The 22992-nt window shown below is 43.7% G+C and overlaps 1 protein-coding gene across 4 annotated transcripts in view; it reads right to left on the bottom strand.

The window, feature by feature from the left end:
- The window catches only part of LOC147256968 (glycine receptor subunit beta-like), a 95121-nt gene that overhangs the window by 17032 nt on the left and 55097 nt on the right, over positions 1 to 22992 (bottom strand). For 2 of the 4 annotated variants that reach the window (XM_086210693.1, XM_086210692.1), the window contains exons 5-6: positions 2172 to 2398; positions 1166 to 1248 (exon numbers count right to left, since the gene is read on the bottom strand). In XM_086210693.1, the coding sequence (XP_086066819.1) occupies positions 1166 to 1248; positions 2172 to 2398 (310 nt within the window). Of the gene's footprint in view, positions 1 to 1165; positions 1249 to 2171; positions 2399 to 4073; positions 4383 to 5662; positions 5822 to 22992 lie in introns of those variants that run through there. The other 2 variants (XM_086210695.1, XM_086210694.1) reach the window with 2 other exon arrangements.

The raw sequence follows: 22992 nt of genomic DNA, 5'->3' as shown, positions 1-22992 counted from the left end.
GCTGTAATTAATTGCTATTTAGGTGAACTGGAGACTCTAAAATTGCCCTTAGGTGTGAATAGTTGTCTTTCTCTGTATGTGAGCCCTGTAATGGACTGGTGACCTGTCCACGGGGTACCCTGTCTCTCACCTGATAACAGCTGGGCTCCAGCCACCCCTAGGAAGATATGCCATTAATGATTAATAGAAGGATAAGTAGTACTTTTTAAATTATCCTTCATGTCAGTAATAGGAGTGGTTGCAGACAGCCAACTATTCTCTATTCAATATGTACATCTCATTGTCAAACATTGTTGGCCTGATGAATGTCTAGTATCAAAACACTGTAAATGTGTTTCCTCCTGCCTTTGTCCTTTTTCTAACATTTGTGTCCGCTGTTTATCAGTCTTGTCATTAATAAGATCCTTAAATAACTGAACTTGAGAATTCTGCTGAGGAGACCACGTTGGTGTCGCGCCAGTGAGATGTTTGTGGCTGCAAGTGTTAATACACTGCAAGCCATGAGAAATTTTATGTATAAATTTGGTTGAATAACTCAGAACTGTATAATCATGGAATTGACACGCATCATGGCTCTTTTATTGTGTCTTTTATATACTGTGTATATATATACAGTATATATATATTGTATATATATATACTGTATATATAGTATATATATACATACAGTATATATATATACATACAGTATATATATATATATATACATACAGTATATATATACACATACCGTATATATATACATATATATATATATACATACCGTATATATATATATATATATATATATATATATATATACATATATATATACATACAGTATATATATATATATATATATATATATATACAGTATATATACATACAGTATATATATACATACAGTATATATATATACATACAGTATATATATATATATATATATATATATATATATATATATATATATATATATATATATATATATAATTTTTGTATGTATTGTTTTGCTCTTATCTGGACCTTTGAGTCTGTAATAAAATTATTATTATTATTATTATTATTAACCCTAAATCTCTACTTTCGTCAATCCAGGGGGCCCTGACTTGTAAGGACAGCATAATAGCTTTGTCTGAACTCAATTTTAATATATTTTTTTGTGTGCTCATTTTAAAGGTGTACTCACAACTCTCCAGTTGCATCTTACAGAGCTGTGTGTCCATGGGAAAGAGTGTAAGATCCAAGGGACAAGACAGCGTGACTGAGAGCCTACACAGAAAAACATACATAAAAACTAATATAAGCATGCAAGCACATAAGGTTAATCAGAACAGATCATTATTTCTCATTAAGGAAAAAAATGCTTATTTAATGCAAGTTTCATCACATGCTCATTCATATTCTCTCTCTATACATCCTTAACAGACAATCAGTGTTGTCAGAGACTAGTAAAAAAAAACAAAAAACATTTGTCTGTTGATAGCAAACAAACTCAACTGTGCATATACTTATCAATAAAATTTTATCAAATAGTATTTATAAAAACCAAAATCACAAATTATAATTTGCCTCAAGGGGCTACAATCTTTACATAATGCAGCATCTTCTTTCCTTAGATCCTTAATCTAGGTGAGTCAAAGCTTCCTAAAATACCCTTTAAACAGGGTTAAAAAAAAAGTCAGAAACCTCAGAGAAAATGAGAGAGGACACTCAAGCCCATGGAGACCTGTCAATACAAATGCAACGTCTTGCAGCAGGTAGAGCGGTTCAAATAGTAGTCAGAAGATTCTCAGCACCTCTGGCAAACTCTGGAAAGTACTACCTGGACTTGCCAGCAGTAGTTGAGGACAAAGTATGAACCTGCTGTTGTTTTTGTGTGATTTAATGAAGGTACACTGCTAAAGACAGTCTAACAGCAGGTTGTCTGGTACAGGATGTCTCCATCAAAGGCTTCCCAGGGCATCTGTCCTTGAGAAAGGTACAGAACTCTGGTAAACCAAACCGATAATGGATTGTATTAGTCCCATCTCTAACAGCCAAATATTATATTGAATAAAATTCATAAGTAGACTGACAAGTCAATCTCTTGCAATATGACATGAGTTAAAATGTTAAGTTAAGTTAAGTTGTTTAGTAGTGTGTGCATTGATCAAAAACATGACGAATGACTAAAAACAAAGAGGCATGCATACCTCATACTAATCAAGACATCGCCATTTCTGAAGATGAAGAGCAGGATGTTGTCCTGAGTGACATCGTGAAAGTTAGCATTTTTTTCATTGGCAAAGAAAAGGTCTGGTTTCCACAAACACTGGAACATCTTGGGGTCAACAGTTAGCGCTTCACTCTTAAAGTCAGTTGGAAGCCGTAGGCGAGGGTCATTCCATCTCTGCCGAAGAAATATATTCACTCTGTAGTCCTGTTGAGAAACGTAATGTTAAAAATTGTCCACACATTTACTGTAGCTCCAGCTAATGCAGTTGCTATTACTGCTACCTTGTAGAGAGACTATTTCTCTGTTAGTGCTATTACTAAACTGTTACATACTACATAGACAGGGGAGGCACATTATGTCACAATCTCACTGCAATTCTGCACTTCCACCCACTGACTGTCAGAAAGACCAGCAGCATTAGCATTCAGCTCGGATAGAGTAAAAATATATCTAAAATGTTGCAAATTAACTGTGATAGAAGCAACAGACTGAGTGTGCCATAATTGTGAATTAGCAGAGGTGGGTTACTTGAAATAAGAGTTTTTCAATACTTTCTATTTTTCCTTAGCATTTTTCCTGACAACTTTTACTGTTTTCTTCCAATATTTTATCATAAATATCTTTCTTCTCTACAAATTTACATTTTCCAAGCAGGCTGTTAGCTTTAATATTTGCTGCTTTCAATCTAAGCTGATATCGTACTTCTTCAAATCATATCAACTTGAATGGGTGATATTGGTGTCTTTTATCATCACTTTTTCTCTGAGATTCAATGTTAAGAGCACCTACAAGGTGAACTGTCCTCACATCGATCAACTATTGTAAAATACAGGCTTTGAACTGTGCACATTAGATGTGTCACAGAATTAAGTCATAAAGGGCAATTGTTTGATTTACCCGTTTCTAAAGATATTACAATAATAACATAATGATAATAATCTTATTCATAGCACTTAACATATAGAAGTAAGCGAAGAGTTTTCACCTCAAACCATACAATATACTCTTCTACTGAGGAATGTAGAACATAACAGAATTGCTCAAAATAATTTTTTTTTGAAAATGTGTATGTGTTTGTGAGTTAGAGAGAGCATGAAACAGAGAGAGAGAGAGAGAGAGAGAGAGAGAGAGAGAGAGAGAGAATGAGAGAGAATGAGAGAAAGACAGTCAAACAGGTCAGAGGGGAACTGGCCTTGCTTGAATTCATGGATTTCACAGGAGAAAAGAAAATTAATCAACTGGATGGAAAGCAGTAAAAACTAATATTTTGAAGCTTGGGCATTAATTGGAAAACACAATTACAAAGAAAGCTTGATTTTGTGATGCTACACTCTTGTAATCAGACATTACAGTGGTGAACATATGAAATATGGGGTTTCAGTGATCAAAAAGAAACATGGTACACAGTAAGTTAAATGGGTCATCATCAAGGATTAATCTAATCAATTTATCATTAAGGACACCTTGCGCAGGGAAAACATGTTGCTTCAATAGAGACAAAAATTACAAAAGGGGTGCAAATTATTGACAATTTCTTAAAACAACTTACAAGAGTAAAATACTTAATAGAGGCTAATTGGATACTATAAATTGACCGTAGGTATGAATGTGAGTGTGAATGGTTGTCTGTCTCTATGTGTTGGCCCTGCGATGGACTGGCGATCTGTCCAGGGTGTACCCCGCCTCATGCCTGAAGCCGCTGGGATAGGCTCCAGCCCCCCCCCCCCCCGACCCTTAACAGGAATAAGCAGAAGAAAATGGATGGATGAATACTCAATAGGCAATCCAATGTCCTTGAGAAAAAATCATGACCTGACAAATTGCTGATTAATAATCTGATCATCAATTGGAGCATGTCTAATCTCCGGGGCAGAAGTACCGAGGCAGTTAAGCAAATCCGTGGTGGCAGAGCTCCGGGGGTGGATGAGATCCGCCCTGGGTATCTCAAGGCTCTGGATGTTGTGAGGCTGTCTTGGTTGACACGTCTCTGCATCACTGCGTGGATATCGGGGGCGGTGCCTTTGGAGTGGGAACCACCGGGGTTCTGAAGAGGAGGGTCAGGGCGATAGTCAAACCTAAGATTGAGGAGGAGCAATGTGGTTTTCGTCTCAGCCGTGGAACCGTGGATCAGCTCTTCACCCTAGGGTGCTGGAGGGGGCATGGGAGTTTGCCCAACCAGTCCACATGTGTTTTTCTGGATTTGGAGAAGGCTTATGACTGTGTTCCCAGGAACACCCTGTGGGGGGTACTGTGGGAGTATGGGGTGGATGGCCCCTTACAAAGGGCCGTCCAGTCTTTTTACCGGAGAAGTGAGAGTCGCCGGCAGTAAGACTGACTTGTTCCCAGTGAGACTCCGCCAAGGCTGCCCTTTGCCACCGGTTCTGTTCATAACTTTTATGGACAGAATTTCTAGGCACAGCCGGGTGGTGAAGGGGGTCGAGTTTGGTGGCGGGAGGATGTTGTCTCTGTTTTTTGTGGCTGATGTGGTCCTCTTCGCTCCATCAAGCCACCATCTCCAGCGCTTAATGGGGCAGTTTGCAGCCAAATGTGAAGCAGCTGGGATGAGAATCAGCACCTCCAAGTCTGAGGCCATGGTCCTCAGACAGAAAAGGGTGGCCTGCCCACTCCAGGTCGGGGGGGGGAGGGGTCTTGTTTCAGGTGGAGGAGTTTAAGTATCACAGGGTCTTGTTCACGAGTGAGGGTAGGATGGAGCGGGAGGTTGACAGGCGGATTGGGGCAGCATCCGCAGTACAGTACAGTACAGAGGAGCTTCGCCAAAAGGTGAGGTTCTCGATTTACCGGTCAATTTACATTCCAACCCTCACCTATGGTCATGAGCTTTGGGTAAAGACAAAAAGAACAAGATCGCGAATACAAGCAGCCGAAATGAGTTTACTCTGCAGGGTGGCTGGGCTCTCCCTTAGAGATAGGGTGAGAAACTCGTCATTTGGGAGGGACTCAAAATACAGCTGCTGTTCCTCCAAGTCGAGAGGAGTCAGTTGAGGTAGTTCGCCCCTGCGACCCAGACCAACCGGATAAGCGGAGGATGACGACGACAAAAAATAAAGGTATTACAATTTAAAGGCATAACACAGAATTCAGCAACTCATCTATTTGAAGAACCAAACCAAACCTCCAAATAACTGATAGCTGTCCCTCATGTTGTGCTGCATTCCACTCTTCCTCTCACTTTGCTTGCTCGGTCACTTCTGGGGCGGCATGGCTCAGGGGTAGAGTGGCCGTCTAGCAACCGAAGGGTCGCTGGTTCGATTCTCAACCCGGTGACCATGTCGAAGTGTCCTTGAGCAAGATACTGGACCCATAATTGCTCCTAATGAGTAGGTTGGTGCCTTGCATGGTAGCCTCTACCATCTGTGTGTGTGTGTGTGTGTGTGTGAATGGGTGAATGAGACGACACTGTAAAGCGCTTTGAGTGCTGCTGCGCTATATAAAATTGAGTCCATTTACCATTCTGATCAACTTCCCTTCCCAGTCAAGTCAAAAACTGGAACTATTGCAAAAAAGTGTCACTGTGGCAAAAGCAAACAAATAACAACAACATAGAAAACAAAAAAATAACGTTCTTCAAAACTGGAAATGCAGAGAGAAAATAAATATATAAATATAGACAGACCTCAAGGTAGAACACAAAATTAACAGCATCGCTAAATCTCAAAATAAACCAGCTCTAGCTAGTGATCTAGAGAGCCTGTGAGCAAATTGTTGTCCGGTTGGGGGAAAGAGAGCAGAAGAGGGGCAGAGACAAAGATAGATAGTGGAAAAAGACATATACAGAAGGAAAGAGAGGGACAGAGATAAAGTGGGAGAGAAAGGGGAAGAGAATGATGGACAGATGGGGACGTGACCAGGTGATGCTAAGGGTGGCAGCTTGAGCCTCTTAAGGTCTGTAGCCTCCTCCAGTAGCAGCATCAGTCAGGGATCTGGGAGTACAAAGGCTCTTGAGATGAAGACAACTTATTAATATGAATAAATATAGGAGCGCAGAGAGGACAGAGAGACGGAGAGAAAAGCCCAGTGCACCATGGGAGATCCCCAGGAGTCTAAGCCTATAGAAGCATATCTAAGGGCTAGCCTGAGCCAGCCTTAATTTAACAGCTGGAGAGTCTTCAGGGAAGTATCAGTACAGCCTGATAGTATGGAATTGCAGTAATCCAGCCTGGAAGAGACAAAAGCATAGACTAGTTTTTCTGCATTGTTTTGAGACAGGATGTGGTTGAGTTTAGTGATGCTATGTAAATGAAAGAAAGCAGTTCTGGAGATTTGTTTAATGTGAGAGGTAAAGGACAGATCCTGATAAAAGAGAACTCCTACGTTCCTTACGGTAGTGCTAGGGGCCAGGGTGATGCCATCCAGGGTACCTATCTCATTAGATAATGTGTTCCTACGGTGTTTTGGGCCCAGCACAATAACTTCAGTTATGTCAGAGTTTAATAAAAGAAAATTGTGGGTCATCCATGCTTTTATTTCCTTTAGACAGGCCATCAGTTTTGTCAGCTGATTTGTTTCATGTGGATGCATTGATAAGTGCTATTCCAAATAAATAGATAAGCCATTTCCATTTCTCCATCTCTATCCCATTTTATCATATACATTAACCACTGAATTGATAACTTTCAACTTGATATGATCTTATCATAGAAATCATTCACATTACTATTATCTTCTTCATCTATACTGTTCCTGGACTCTCCACCTTAATATCTTGTCATTTTTTGAGTTAACTTACTACACTGCTGACCCTGCAAGGGTGTTTTGAATTATATTCAAATTATATAATTTATATTAGTAATTAATTTGATCATTTATTGTTATCATTATTTGTAGTAGTAGTATTAACCACCCTCCCTTTTGTTCATACATAATTGGCTGGGTGGGTGTCCTAATACTGTAATATTCTCTAGAACACTTTTCAATCTATGTAAGAATTTTTTTTGTTCATGTTGGGTTCAATTTTCTGCTATTGTTTTATTTTGTCTTTACCCACCTTCTCATCCCTATCCCCAGGTAACAATAGAACTTCTTTGTATTTCTGATAATACAATTACAATTGCATAATTTACAATTCATAAGCTTTTTTTGTTCATGCCTTATTTTTTAATCTTTTTCCTCTTAAGCTCTCAAATGTTCATGTCATTATTATTTTTTCTAATATTTTTTTCCTATTCTTTTCTCTCTTTATCAATCCAATGACCCTGGGTATGTTGAAGTGATTGTGAACAGGTATTGCTTATCATTTGGTTCACCCAGCTGCCAATCTACCTGAAGGCTATCTAGGGTTTGGTCTGATTCATTGTACCTACTTTTTTTTTTATTATTAATAACACACTTTGTTATGTGTAACTCCTGCCACAGCTTTGACAAAACTCCATTAATATATACATCACGATGTGTGTCTCGATCAGGACAAGTATACAAACATTTTGCTGGCGTGAGTAACCATGGCTGCAAATAACTAAATCATGAAACAAATCCAGTTGAAATGAATGGGGATCACTTGAGAAAATCTATTTTGGAGCCATGCCATTCTGTCATACTTGGTCATAGATGCATGATTCAAAGTTAAAACAAGTGAAAAGACTCAGAAGTTTATTTGTCTCAAAATTCATTTTGATATCTACAACAAATTTTATAAAATCACAGTTTATATTTAAGGAGCTTCTCAGAGAGTCCAGTTTAAGAAGGTTATGTATTGCAGTGGCTGGAGTGCATGATGTCATCATAAGAGTGGGAGGATATTTAATAGTCCATCTAATTTTTAGATTTTTTTGAGTTAATTTAGTGGTTGTGTTAATTTTTATTAGGTTTTTCTGATTGACTCCTCTACACGTAGAATTGGAATGAGTAAACTGACGTGGTCGGGGGACAGACACAGTCTCTATGTAATTTTGGGTGGGTAACTGCCCTAATGGACGCGCAGAGAAGCGTGTAAGACGGCAGCTCTACTTCCTGGTCTGAACTCTGGTTTGTCAGGGTTTTGGTTCTATTATAAACCGGGCCATATTTCTGGAAATGTGAGCAGCTCCGTCCAACGTGGGATGAATGCCGTCCCTCCTAATCAGACCAGGTCTCCCCCAGAAAGTTTTCCAATTATCTATGAAGCCCACTTGGTTTGCAGGACAACCCCTCGACAGCAAGCTGTTGAACGATGACATGCGGCTAAACATGTCGTCGCTGGTCCGGTTAGGTAGGGGACCAGAGAACACTAGGGAGTCCGACATCGTCTTCGCAAACGTACACACCGGCTCAATATTAATTTTTGTGACCTCAGACTGGCGTAGTCGGATGTCATTACCGCCGACGTGAATAACGATTTTACCATATTTACGATTACTTTTAGCCAGCAGTTTTAAATTTGACTCGACTTCACCCGCTCTGGCCCCTGGAATGCACTTGTCGCTAATTTCACATTTCTCAGAATGGAACTTCCAATTACCAGAGTTGTTTTCTTGGCGGGTGTGTTGCCGAGTGGGGAGAACCTATTCGAGACGTGAATTGGTGGTTGGTCACTGACAGCAGGCTTGTGCCTCGGACTATGCTTCCTTCGGACAGTCACCCGGCCACCCTGGTTTCCCGGCTGCTCAGGAGCTGCTGGGGGAGCGCTGGTCGGGGCTAAGCTAAGACGGTCCCCACCAGCTAACGGGGACTGGCTAGCTCTAGCGGCTAATTGTTTGGATCCATTGGTGCGGAGCCGCCACAGGTCCAATTCAACCTCACTAAGCCTCGCCTTCAACGCTACAAACAAACTACATTTAACACACTTGTCCGTATCACTACAGGAGGCTGAGGAGTAACTGAACATGTGGCACACTGAGCAGGGGAGAGGAGAGCGAGAAGCCATCGCTAGCTTAGAGTGGAGAGTTTACATAAAGACTGTCGCTCCAAGACAGATGGTCTTTAAACTTCGGCCAAATAGAGCAAATAGATATGTAGTTCAGGCAGGTAATTAGTCAACGAATAAGGAATTAGCGGGGATGACCACACTTTAGCTAGCGCGACGAAGCAAAGCACTACGTTCAGCAATGCACAAACAGGAAGTGAGGTCACACGCTTACAGCAACGCAGGTAGAGAAGGGTCCATTAGACTTGCCGCTGATGCTAGTACTGATTGTAGATCATTAGGGCCTGAGCCAGAAGGTACTACAGGCGAAGACCCTATTATGTTTCGAAGTCAGAGAGACACGAAGTCAGCGCTAAAAGCAGTAAAAACACACACTTAGGAGCATCGCAGGCCTCTAAAAACATGACAGGGGGGTCCAGGGGGGAGACGGGGGGTGAGGTCTCTCATAGGAAACAATGGTGGAAAAAATTTTATCTGAAATTGCTTCGTTTTATTATTAGGGCCTGAGCCAGAAGGTACTTCAGGCGAAGACCCTATTATGTTTCGAAGTCAGAGAGACACGAAGTCAGCACTAAAAGCAGTAAAAACACACACTTAGGAACATCACAGTCTTCTAAAAACATCACAGGGGGGTCCGGGGGGGGGACGGGGGGTGAGGTCTCCCATTGAAACCAATGGTGGCAAAAATTATATCTGAAATTGTTAAGTTTTTCTACTATTATTAGGGCCTAAACCAGAAGGTACTTCTGGCGAAGACCCTATTATGTTTGCTCGGCAGAGCAACACATTAGCAGCACTAAAAACACTACAAACACACACTACACAGTGTCCCAGCCCCCCCCAACACCCATGAGGCAGCTTGGCCAGACGGCCCGGAGCCAGTTTTCATATACACACCCATTCAAAACCTGGTATTATTAGGGCCTGAGCCAGAAGGCGAAGACTTCAGGCGAAGACCCCTATTATGTTTCGAAGTCAGAGAGACACGAAGTCAGCGCTAAAAGCAGTAAAAACACACACTTAGGAACATCACAGGCCTCTAAAAACATCACAGGGGGGTCCCTGGGGGGGGGATGGGGGGTGAGGTCTCCCATTGAAACCAATGGTGGCAAAATTATATCTGAAATTGCTTCGTTTTTTTCTTCCGATTATTCTTTCTTTCTTCCGTCGCCACTTTGACGCTTAATTCGACCCCCTGAACATGCATGAAATTCGCTGAATTTTTGCACACACACCCGGTCCGGCGAAAAATTTTATATTTAAAAAAAAAATTCGCAAAAACTCAATAGCGCCACCTAGGAAGCAAAAAAACTCGCAAAAAAATTGTAGCGCTATAACTGCTTGCACGAATGTCCCACAGACACGGGACCAACACTGTTGCACTCGTCTCATCAAGACGAAAAATTCATACGCTCTGACCTCTCACCTATCTACAACACAATGTCCACAAATTGGACAAAACTGTCAAAATCAGGACTTTTGCTACTCCCCGAACAAAATCTATCTCCTCCTAAACCGTAAATGGCAGCGCTTCCAAACGTTCACACATTAATCTCCCAACTGTGCTGATTAAAAATTGCTATAGGTTAATATACTACGCGCTCGGTTTGGATTTTATAAGCCCTCAAAGTGGGGGAGACACGTTTCACGCTTACAATTGAAGTCTATGGGGAGAGCGTATCTTCTCAGGGTACATACTGTCAAACAAATGCTTCTCACGTCTACACCATACATCCCACAGCTTTTACAAACACACCACTGTATTCCTGACAAAAATCCCGACAAAAATATGGTATTATGTGTTACTTTTGACCAACGTATGCTGATTTATTCAGCTTTTACACAGTACAAATCTGTTAATCCTCCTCTCCTCTCCACTCTAGCACAGATCAGAAACAGTGCAGCGGGGGAAGGGTTCTTAAAGGGCCAGCTGGTAGCTCTGCACTCTCACTGGGCAGTGCACTGAGGCTCCTATCTCCTAAACTACAAGGCCTAGGGATTTGCCAATTACACCGTTGGATTCGGGCCGGCGGTCCGGCCACAGCCGCGGGGGGGCTCAGGCCCTAACAACGCTGCTTGCAGCTTTAATTAGGGCCTGAGCCAGTACCTGGCGAAGACCCTATTATGTTTCGAAGGCAGAGCAACACATTAGCAGCACTAAAAACACTAAAAACACACACTAAACAGTGTCCCAGGCCCCCCCAACACCCATGAGGCAACTGGGCCAGACGGCCCGGAGCCAGTTTTCATATACACACCCATTCAAAACCTGGTATTATACTGTTCTTGTTCTCAATGAGTGCGCGCTATATGCGCATAATGCGCATAATCTAATTTGACCCCCTGAACATGCATGAAATTCGGCACAATTGTTCGTTCTGTGTCAACATTCACTAATCAAAAACAAAAACACCACAAAAGTCTATAGCGCAACCTAGGGAGCCACACAAATAAAAGATTTTTTTTTTAAATTTCGCGCGCTATAACTCCTCACACAGAACTCCCACAAACATGGGACCAACACCGTTGGACTCGTCTCATCAAGACAAACAATTCTTACACTCTGACCCCTCACCTATCTCCAACAGAATGTCCACAAATTGGACAAAACTGTCAAAATCAAGACTTTTTTTACTCCCCGAACAAAATCTATCTCCTCCTAAACCATAAATGGCAGCGCTTCCAAACTTTCACACATTACTCTCCCAACTGTGCTGATTAAAAGTTGTTCAAGGTTAATATACTACGCGCTCGGTTTGGATTTTATAAGCCCTCAAAGTGGGGGAGACACGTTTCACGCTTATAATGGAAGTCTATGGGGAGAGTGTGTCCTCTCAGGGTACATACTGTCAAACAAATGCTTCTCACATCTACACCATAGATTGCACACCTTTTAAAAACACATCACTATATTCCTGACAAAAATCCCTACAAAAATATGGTATTTTGTGTTACTTTACACCAACTAATGCCGACTTATTCAGCTTTTACACACTACAATTCTCTTAATCCTCCTCTGCTCTCCACTCTAGCACAGATCAAAGACAGTGCAGCGGGGGAGGGGTTCTTAAAGGGCCAGCTGGCTGCTCTGCTCTCACTCTCTGCAGTCACACTGTGCAGCGCACTGAGGCTTCTATCTCCCAAACTACAAGGCCCAGGGATTTGACGATTACACCGTTAAGGCCGCGCGGGGGTTCAGGCCCTAACAACGCTGCTTGCAGCTTTAATCTTTCTTTTTTCCGCTTTTCAAACGCTTATTTGACCCCCTGAACATGCATGAAATTCACTGAAATTTGGCACGCAAGTCCGTTTTGGTAAAAATTTTCATATTTAAAAAAAAAATTTCATGCAAAATTCAACAGCGCCACTGTAACAATGGGATTGTTTAATGCTGTTTCACACGGACCGTATTAGCGGACACATCGCGCATATGCAGTTGCAGTTGTTGTTATGCCAAGCGAGAGACCGCATGGATGACTATGTTGTGAGAGTGTCGCTAACAGAAATAAAGTTCCCTGTGAGTAAGGGTAATAATACTCAACCGTCCAGTTTGTATAGTTAGTCAAAGACAGAACAAACTGAAACATGGTGGCAGCGGTCTGAACTACGAACTATGCAATAGTAGAAGAAAAAAAAAAAATTGCCGGATCCGGACAAGTGTGCAGAAGACGACACGTGCTTGCTGGTGAGGATGGAAGGATTAAAAGCGCCCGTACAGTGGGATATGGATGCAAACAATCTTGCGAAGTCCTGGAAATCGTGGAAAGAGGAATTTATTCTTTATATGGGACTTGCAAAGCCGGACGCGGAAGAGACGTCGAAGGTAATGCTATTTCACTACCTTATTGGAGAGCGTGGAAGAGAGCTCTGCGACACGCGAATGAAGGATGTGAGTACGGAAAACAGGACTGTTGAACGCATACTGGAGAAATTTGATGCACATTGCTCTCCTAAAATCAATGAAACTGTGGAAAGATATCGTTTTTTTGCCAGAAATCAGGGCACAAAGGAAACTATTGACAAGTACGTCACAGATTTGAGGATGCTAGCCAGCACATGTAACTTCGGTGAGCTACAAGATTCCCTTATCAGAGACAGGATTGTTTGCGGCACGCACAGCTCAACATGGAGGGAAAGGCTGCTCAGAGAGGAAGAATCGACTTTAAAGAAATGCCTACAGGTGTGCAGAGCTATGGAACTCTCAAGACAGCACAGTAAGACTATAGAGGGACAAGTAGAGGAAGAAATACATGCTTTCCAGCGGAAAATCAAAACAGACAAAAGCACAGAGATATGCAAATTCTGTGGCAGAAGGCACGAACGACAAAAAACAAAATGTCCTGCTTTTGGGAAAAGATGCAAAAAGTGTGGGAAGGAAAATCACTTTGCAGTGACATGCAGGAGCAAGGTGAGCCACGGAGAACAGAGGAATAAGGTGCACGCTGTCGCAGAAGAGGACTCAGACTCCTGTGAAGACGTTATGACAGTCACAGCAGTTACACAGGAGGTAGAAGCTGTGAATCACATAAAGGACACAAAAGTGACACAGAGAGAAACACAACAATTGTTTGCGGGAATGATGATCAACAACAACAACCTGGTTGACTTTCAGATTGACTGTGGAGCGACATGCAATGTTATACCAATACATATGCTAAACCCAGACATAGAGATTGAACAAACAGATAAGGTGCTAGTGATGTACAACAAGTCAAAGATGCGCCCAGTTGGCAAGTGCAGAGTCAAAGTGAGAAATCCCAGAAACCAGAAATTGTACAGGCTGGAGTTTCAAGTAGTGGGAGAGGACTGCAAAATACCCCTGCTGGGCAGAAAGGCAAGTGAAGCCATGAAACTCATCAGAGTACAATATGAGAACATATTTGCCACTGACAGTATTGTGTCCATATCAAACAGCAGTGAGTCTACATGGACACTGGATGAGATAAAGACTGAGTTCAATGATGTGTTCACTGGGGATGGATGCTTCAAAGGAGAATACAGAATAGAAATTGACTCCACAGTAGAACCTGTGAAACTCCCAAAGAGAAGAGTCCCTGTAGCAATGATGAAACCCCTGCGTGAGGAACTACAGAGCCTGGTGGACAGAAAGATTATTGCACCGGTTGACTGTAGTACAGAATGGATTAGTGCTATGGTATCTGTGCAGAAACCGACAGGGAAGCCCAGAATCTGCATAGACCCAAGACCATTGAACAGGGCTCTAAAGCGTAACCACTTCCCACTGCCTACTATGGATGACATTCTACCGGACATGGCGAGGGCAAAAGTGTTCACTGTCTGTGATGTGAAGCATGGATTTTGGCACGTGAAGCTTGCAGAAGAATCAAGCTACCTCACTACTTTTGCCACACCTTTTGGCAGATTTAGATGGCTCAGAATGCCGATGGGTATCAGCCCAGCACCAGAGGTTTTTCAGCGCAGGCTGATGCAAGCACTGGAAGGCTTGCCAGGCATCTACATCATAGCAGATGATGTTCTCATCACAGGAGAAGGCGAAACATGGCAGAGCGCGAGTCTGGACCATGACAAAAAACTCAGACAGTTCCTTCAGAGATGCAGAGAGAGGAATATCAAGTTGAACGCTGAAAAACTCAAGCTCAGGAAGCAGGAGGTGCCTTACATTGGACATCTTCTCACAGCAGAGGGCTTGAAAATTGACCCTGAGAAGGTTCAAGCCATTGCGGACATGCCACCACCTACAGACGTGAAAGGCGTACAGAGACTAGTAGGGATGGTGAACTATCTGGCCAAGTTCTATGAACACCTTTCAGATGACTGTGAAATACTGAGGCAGCTGACACACAAGGAGAGTTTATGGGAATGGACTGAGGTACAGGAGAGTGCATTCAAGAGGTTAAAGGACAAAATAACACAGGTACCCGTATTGAAATACTATGAGCCTGAGATGGAACTGACACTGCAGTGCGACGCCAGTGAAACCGGACTGGGAGCAGCTTTGGCACAGAATGGCAGACCCGTGGCGTATGGGAGCAGAGCACTGACGCAGACAGAAAGGGGCTACGCCCAAATTGAGAAAGAATGCCTGGCGATAGTATTTGGAATGGAGAAGTTTCATCAATATACATATGGGCGACCTGTCACTGTCCAATCAGACCACAAACCACTGGAAAATATAGTCAAAAAACCACTGTGGAACGCACCAAAACGGCTTCAGAGAATGCTGTTGAGACTACAAAAGTATGACCTAAATGTGACCTATGTTCCTGGTCGTGACTTGCTATTGGCCGACACGCTGAGCAGAGCGTACCTGAATGATAGCCATAAGGGACAGAGAGACATGGAAATTGAGGTTGTCAACATGATGGCATTTGTTCCAATCTCAGCAGAGAGGCTGAGTGAAATACAGGCTGCGACACAGATGGACAAAAAACTGCAGACCCTGATCAGTGCCATACAGAAGGGTTGGGAACAAAACAAGCATGATGTACCTGGTGACATAGTACATTACTTTTCCTTTCAAGATGAACTGAGCACCCAGGATGGACTTGTTTTCAGGGGAGAGAGAGTTATCATCCCTGAATTGCTACAGAGAGACATCACACAACGGATTCACTCATCACATCTGGGGATTGAGGGTTGCTTGAGAAGGGCAAGAGACTGCGTTTACTGGCCAGGTATGAACGAACAGATAAAGACATTTGTGACGAAGTGTGATATTTGCAGATCAGTAGATCACAAGCAACAGAAAGAGACACTTAGGCCGCATGAGGTTATAGACAGACCATGGGCTAAAGTGGGTACTGACCTTTTCAGTTTCGAAGACAGAGATTATCTGATAACAGTGGACTATTACTCCAACTTTTGGGAGATTGATTACCTCCCAGACACACTTTCCAGTACAGTGATCAGGAAGTTGAAAGCGCACTTTGCCAGACAGGGGATCCCAGACGTTGTTTTTTCTGACAACGGGCCCCAATATTCATCCAGAGAGTTTGAAAACTTCAGCCGAAAGTGGGAATTCACACACATTACTTCATCGCCTGGCTCCCCGCAAAGTAACGGGAAGGCAGAATCAGCTGTGAAGACAGCCAAACGGCTGATGAGGAAGGCGAAAATGTCCAGGCAGGATCCATACCTGTCCATACTGGATCACAGAAATACCCCATCACAAGGGCTGAGTGTGAGTCCAGCGCAGAGACTCTTTAGTAGGAGGACGAGGACTCTACTGCCCATCACAGAGTGTCTGCTGAAGCCAAAGGTAATGGACATTAAAGAGGCACTGACACAAAACCAACAAAGGCAGGCTAAGTACTACAACAGATCAGCAAAGGACATGAACATGTTAAGAGCTGGAGACGGAGTATGGATTCAGCCACTTCGAACAGACACTACATGGAAAAAAGCGACAGTGATGACCCCTGTGGGTCATAGATCCTACAAAGTGGAGCTGGACTCAGGCAATGTCCTCAGACGGAATCGTCGTCACCTTAGGAAAGCCATGAACGCTAAGATGGAGGATCAGACACCAACAGGGACTGTGGATATGGGTAGAGTACAGGTGCCAACATCTACACAGGACACTCCTAACCATCACAGTGTGACCACAAGGTCTGGACGTGTAGTTCAGAAACCTAGATACCTGAAAGACTTTGTCTGTAAATGAGGGGACAGTAACTGAAAAAAAAAAAAAAAAGAGAGAGAGAGAATATAATGTAAAGAAAGTTAAGACAATGTAATTGAAAGTGAAGTTATAAATGTTGAAAGAAGAGATGTTGATGAAAGTTTGTTTCATACTGTATGAAAACGGTTAAAATGTTATAGAAAAAAAACAACTGTGAAATTGTTCCTAGAGTTCACACTTTAATACGAGAATACTAGAATTTTATTTGTTAAATGAAAACTGGACTATCTGTTGAGTATACTGGAGATTCAAATGTTAAGTTTAAGCTAAGGCTAAATTAGCACTGTGTATTCATTATGTTTTATTATTTCATGAATATGAGCTAAAGAAGGTAAGCCAAGGATATTGTGTTAGCAGTGAATGTTAAAGGAATCTTATAAGACAATTCAAATATGTCATGCACAATATTTTATTTGTTTAAAAGAAAAGGGATGTAACAATGGGATTGTTTAATGCTGTTTCACACGGACCGTATTAGCGGACACACTGCGCATATGCAGTTGCAGTTGTTGTTATGCCAAGCGAGAGACCGCATGGATGACTATGTTGTGAGAGTGTCGCTAACAGAAATAAAGTTCCCTGTGAGTAAGGGTAATTAAAGCTGCAAGCAGCGTTGTTAGGGCCTGAGCCCCCGCCTAACCGCGGCCGGATCGCCGGCCCGAATCCAACGGTGTAATCGGCAAATCCCTAGGCCTTGTAGTTGAGGAGATACGAGCCTCAGTTCGCTGCACAGTGTGACTGCAGAGCTGAGAGCCGGCCCTTTAAGAGCCCCTCCCTTCTCTGCTCGCTCTCTGCCATCTGTGTCAGAGTGGAGAGCAGAGGAGGATTTGGCAGTTTAACTGACAAACACAGTCATAACTCAGCATATGTTGGTCAAAAGTTGAATGTAAAGACATCAGTGCGTAGAGTTTTTTCTCAGGAATTCAATGGTGTGTTTTCTGAAGGTGTGAGTGTTTTAGTTTAGAAGATACAAGTGTTTGTTTGAGAGTATGTACATGAGGGCAGAGACCCTCCAATTGTGGTTTCCATGACTACAGTAAACAAATCTCTGCCATCTGTGCCTGAGTGGAGAGCAGCTTAAAAGTGTACATTTTTAGTGTGTGAAAAGCAAATAACTCTGCATTTGTTGCTTGGAAGTGGAATATAATACCATATTTTTGTAGAGATTTTTCTGAGCAATCGACTGATATGTTTTGTGAAGCTGTGAGAGTTTTAGTTTAGACGTGCCAAGCGTTTGTTCGAGAGTATGTACCATGAGAGGACACGGCCTCCCCATTGACTTCCATTGTAACGTAAAACGTGTCTCCCCGACTTTGACGGCTTATAAAATCCAAACCGAGCGCGTAGTATATTAACCTTGAACAACTTTTAATCAGCACAGTTGGGAGAGTAATGTGTGAAAGTTTGGAAGCGATGCCATTTACAGTTTAGGAGGAGATAGATTTTGTTCGGGGAGTAAAAAATTCATTTTTTTGACAGTTTTGTCCAATTTGTGGACATTGTGTTGTAGATAGGTGAGAGGTCAGAGTGTATGAATTGTTCGTCTTAATGAGACGATTCCAACGGTGTTGGTCCCATGTCTGTGGGACATTCGTGCAAGCAGTTATAGCGCTCCCAATTTTTTTTTAGTTTTTTTGCTCCCTAGGTGGCGCTATTGAGTTTTGGTGAAATTTTTTTTTTAAATATAAAATTTTTCGCCGGACCGGACGTGTGTGCAAAAATTCAGCGAATTTCATGCATGTTCAGGGGGTCAAATTCAGCGTTAAAGAGGCGGGAGAAGAAAGAAAGAAGAAGATGACTTCGAAACATAATAGGGTCTTCGCCAGGGACTGGCTCAGGCCCTAAAAAAGAATAGCCAAAGAAACTTAACAATTTCAGATATAATTTTTGCCACCATAGGTTTCAATGGGGGACCTCACCCCCCTGTCCCCCCCCGGACCCTCCTGTGATGTTTTTAGAGGCCTGTGATGCTCCTAAGTGTGTGTTTTTACTGCTTTTAGCGCTGACTTCGTGTCTCTCTGACTTCGAAACATAATAGGGTCTTCGCCCAGAAGTACCTTCTGGCTCAGGCCCTAATAATACTCAACCGTCCAGTTAGTATAGTTAGTCAAAGAAAGAACAAACTGAAACAGCCACCTAGCAAGCCAAAAACACGTTTACGTCAATAACTTCCCCTAGGAATGTCCCACAGACATGGGACCAACACCGTTGGACTCGTCTCATCAAGACGAAAAATTCTTACACTCTGACCCCTCACCTAACTCCATCAGGATGTCCACAATTTGGACACAAATGTCAAATTTTCCACCATCGCACCCTCCGAACAAAATCTATCTCCTCCTAAGCCGTTAATGGTATCGCTTCCAAACTTTCACACATTACTCTCCCAACTGTGCTGATTAAAAGTTCAGTAAGAATTTTATATGAATCGCTCGGTTTCCGTTTTATAAGCCGTCAAATTTGCGACACAAATTCACGTTATAATGGAAGTCAATGGGGAGGCCGTGTCCTCTTATGGTACACACTCTCAAACAAACGCTTCTCACGTCTACACTACAACTCACACAGCTTCACAAAACACACCACTGGATTCCTCACAAAAATCCCTTCAAAAATATGGGATTACATTGCACTTTGAAACAACATATGCAGAGTTATTTGCTTTTCACACACTAAAAATGTGCATTTTTCAGCTGCTCTTCACTCTAGCGCAGATGGCAGTGATTTGTTTACTGTAGTCATGTAAACCACAATTGGAGCTTCTCTGCCCTCATGTACATACTCTCAAACAAACACTTGTAGCTTCTAAACTAAAACACTGACACCTTAAAAAAACACACCATTTAATTCCTGACAAAAAACTCTACGCACTGATGTCTTTACATTCCACTTTTGACCAACATACAGTATGCTGACTTATGACTGTGTTTCACAGTGAAAGTGCCCAAATCCTCCTCTCTCTCCACTCCGACACAGATGGCAGAGAGCGAGCAGAGAAGGGAGGGGCTCTTAAAAGGCCGGCTCTCAGCTCTACACTCGCACTGTGCAGCGCACTGAGGCCCGTATCTCCTAAACTACAAGGCCTAGGGATTTGCCGATTACACAGTTGGATTCGGGCCGACGGTCCGGCCGCGGGCGCGCAAGGGCTCAGGCCCTAACAACGCTGCTTGCAGCTTTAATTTTACATGCTTTGTACAGGCATACCCTACAGCACCAAAGTCTGGGAAAACAGTGGCTGAACATGATGATAAACACTGGTGATGAGAAGGGAACTTCAGCCGATTACAGGTCCCACCACTTTTTTTCATCTCGCGGGGGTGCGTTGCGCCGAACCCACTGCGTTCACCCTCTCACTTCTTATTCCACTCACGTTCATTGTTTATACTGACACCACTGGACAAGCTGCCAAACAGAATCTGCTGTCTCTCCTCCACCTCCCCGACCAGCGACTCCAGCTCCACGCCGTGAACCTCTTTTTCTTTGACATTATTTTGCAAGTGCTGACAGCGGACACCCTATTTAAATAAATTAGCGTATTTATAGGTGGGTGTAATGGGGGCGGGCCCGGTCGCTTCGACATATGCGCTCAATTCCACGATGATCGGGATGTATCAAGGAAACATGAGTGGATTCCGGCGCATGCGCATATTGATACATCCGGATTTTTTTGTGCGTACGCAACTTTCGCGATTCTTGCAACTGCAGTTTTTTAGTATGAGATCCACGCAAGTGTTTATACATGAGGCCCCAGGACACCAAGAAGGATAATGCCCGAAGGCTATATATGAAATTATATAGGGAAAAAACCTACACTGTAATAGGGAGGCTAGAATAGGGGGAATGTGGTGCTTAAGCTTTATTTGAAAGGGATGTGTAATTAAATTTGTGTGTATGTGCTGTGTTAAATGCTGAGTGTGCACTAACCAGTTCAGGGTGGGGAATGCCTAACACTGGGGGTCAGAGCCCCAGAGGAATTGAAGTTGGAGCGGGAAGGAGACTGTTGGGGTCCAGGAGACTAACAGTATTATAGCGGTGTGGTCGTGTAGTGACAGAAGAGATCTTGGGAGGCGTTGGAATCACGGAGGACTCGGGAGGCAGTGGAGTTGTGGAGTGGTTCTGGAGAGGCGTTGGAGTCGCACTCACGTGGGTTTAGTACGTTCAAGCAAGGCGTCCAGGTCCAGGCTTCCTCCTATAGCTGGGTAGATAATTGGCTGCAGGTGTGGCAGATTGCCGGTTAGCAGCACCTGTGCTGCTGGTCCTCCCAGCCAGAGGAGGAGGGCCATGGATAGCACTGGGAGGATCCCTAACAGGACTCCCCTTCTACCGGAGCCACCAGGCGACGGTCCGATGGTATCAGCGTTGGCCCAGTATAATTCTTCCAGGAGGATGGGGTCTGCAAGGTAAGTATGGGGAGACCAACTACGGTCCTCTGGGCCATACCCTACCCAGTCCACTAGGTATTGGTAGCCCCAGCCACGACAATGGACAGCAAGGAGCATGTTGACGTCCCCAGACCATGTCACACTCTTTCAGGCCCCAGGGAGGCGGAGGAATTGGAGCTGAGGCAGACAGCACTGGAGACTACGGGTTTGAGATGCAGAATGTGAAACACGGGGTGAACCTTGAGAGAGGCTGGAAGGTGGAGATGTACCGTCATGTGGTTTATGATGTGGTCAAAGTAGCAGGGGCCCATTTCCAGGAGGTGGTGGGGAGAGTTAGATCTTGGGCCAGCAGGTACACCTTCTCACCAGGCCTATAGTGTGGAGCTGGCTTCCTCCATCGATTGGTGGCCCGCTGGGATCGCTCGTTGGCCCGCAGTATGGCACTCCAAGCAGCCTTCCAGATACACTGGTACTGACAAAGATGGGCTCTGGTGGTTGGAACTGCCACCTCCAACTCCTGGCTTGGACACAATTGGGCTGGTTTGCATAAGGAGCACGTAAAAGGAGATAGACTAGTGGCTGAGATTTCCAGGGTGTTAATAGCGTACTCTACCCAAGGTAAGTACTTGCTCCAGGAAGTGTGGTTGCTGGCAGTAGAGCAAAATAGAGCTGCTTCCAGGACCTAGTTAGCCCGCTCTGTCTGCCCATTGGTCTGTGGATGGTGCCCAGAAGAATGTCTGGCTGTGGCCCCAATCCCCCAGCAGAAGGCCTGCCACACCTTAGCAGTGAACTGGGGACCACAGTCTGAGACAATATCCTGAGGAATCCCGTGAAGATGGACAACATGGGTGACCAAGAGGTCTGCAACCTCAGCCGCGGTGGGGAGCTTAGGGAGGGCAACAAGGTGAACTGCCTTACTTAAGTGGTCAACAATAGTGAGAATGGTATCGTTACCTTAAGCTGGTGGAATTCTGGTAACAACCCCCACATGTGGCCATGGCAGACTTGGGACCGGAAGAGGGCGCAGGAGACCTGCCAGCAGCTGATGTGACGCCTAACCGAGGGAACATACATCACAGGCAGCCACAAACTCCTTAGTGTCAGCTTCCAGGAAGGGCCACCATAAATGCCTGTGGATGAAGGCTGCCGTACGACGAGCACCAGGGTGGCAAACAAAATGGCTGGCATGACCCCATTGCAGAATCTTGGAACGGATGGCAGCTGGTACAAACAGGCGGTTGCAGGGCCCGGTCCTAGGGTTAGGCTGGATGCATTGAGCCGTTTTTACCACAGTTTCAATCTTCCAGGTGATGACACCGAACACCCGGGCAGGTGGGAGAATGGTGTCCGTGGTTTCGGGGGAACCCTAAGATTCCAGGCAGGAGAGAGCATCAGCCCTCACATTCTTGGGGCCTGGGCAGAACATGAGTGTAACATCAAAGTGCCTGAAAAGGAGAGCCCACCGCGCCTGTCAGGGGTTGAGTCTCTTGGCCGTCTTCACATAGCATTTACATCTCTTCTACACTTAAATGGGTTGTATCAGTCTGTCCATGAACCCACTCACTGTCACGACCACACCCTCGACCTCGTCCTAACATATGGAATTGAAGCTTAACATCCAGTTGTGTTTCCACAGAACGCCCTTTTATCTGACCATCAATTAATCACTTTTGAATTTGTACTAATCAACTACACTCCACTCAGGAAAACTGTAGTTTCCAGATGTTTGTCTGATCAGGCTGTAGCTAGATTTAAGGAAGCAATTCCATTGGCACTAAATTCAGTGTCATGAGTCCCTTCCAAATTGATCATGTAACACCCCACTGCACACTAGGGGAATGAGGTGGTTTTGGGTCCGTTTATCACTAAGGTAACAACCCTAAGGTTTACCTAT

The sequence above is a fragment of the Aulostomus chinensis genome, chromosome 8 (genome assembly GCF_037954235.1).
Source record: "Aulostomus chinensis isolate RoL2024-O1b breed Wild chromosome 8, RoL_Achi_v1.0, whole genome shotgun sequence".
Lineage (NCBI taxonomy): Eukaryota > Metazoa > Chordata > Actinopteri > Syngnathiformes > Aulostomidae > Aulostomus > Aulostomus chinensis.
This window is presented reverse-complemented; position numbering and strand designations above follow the sequence as displayed.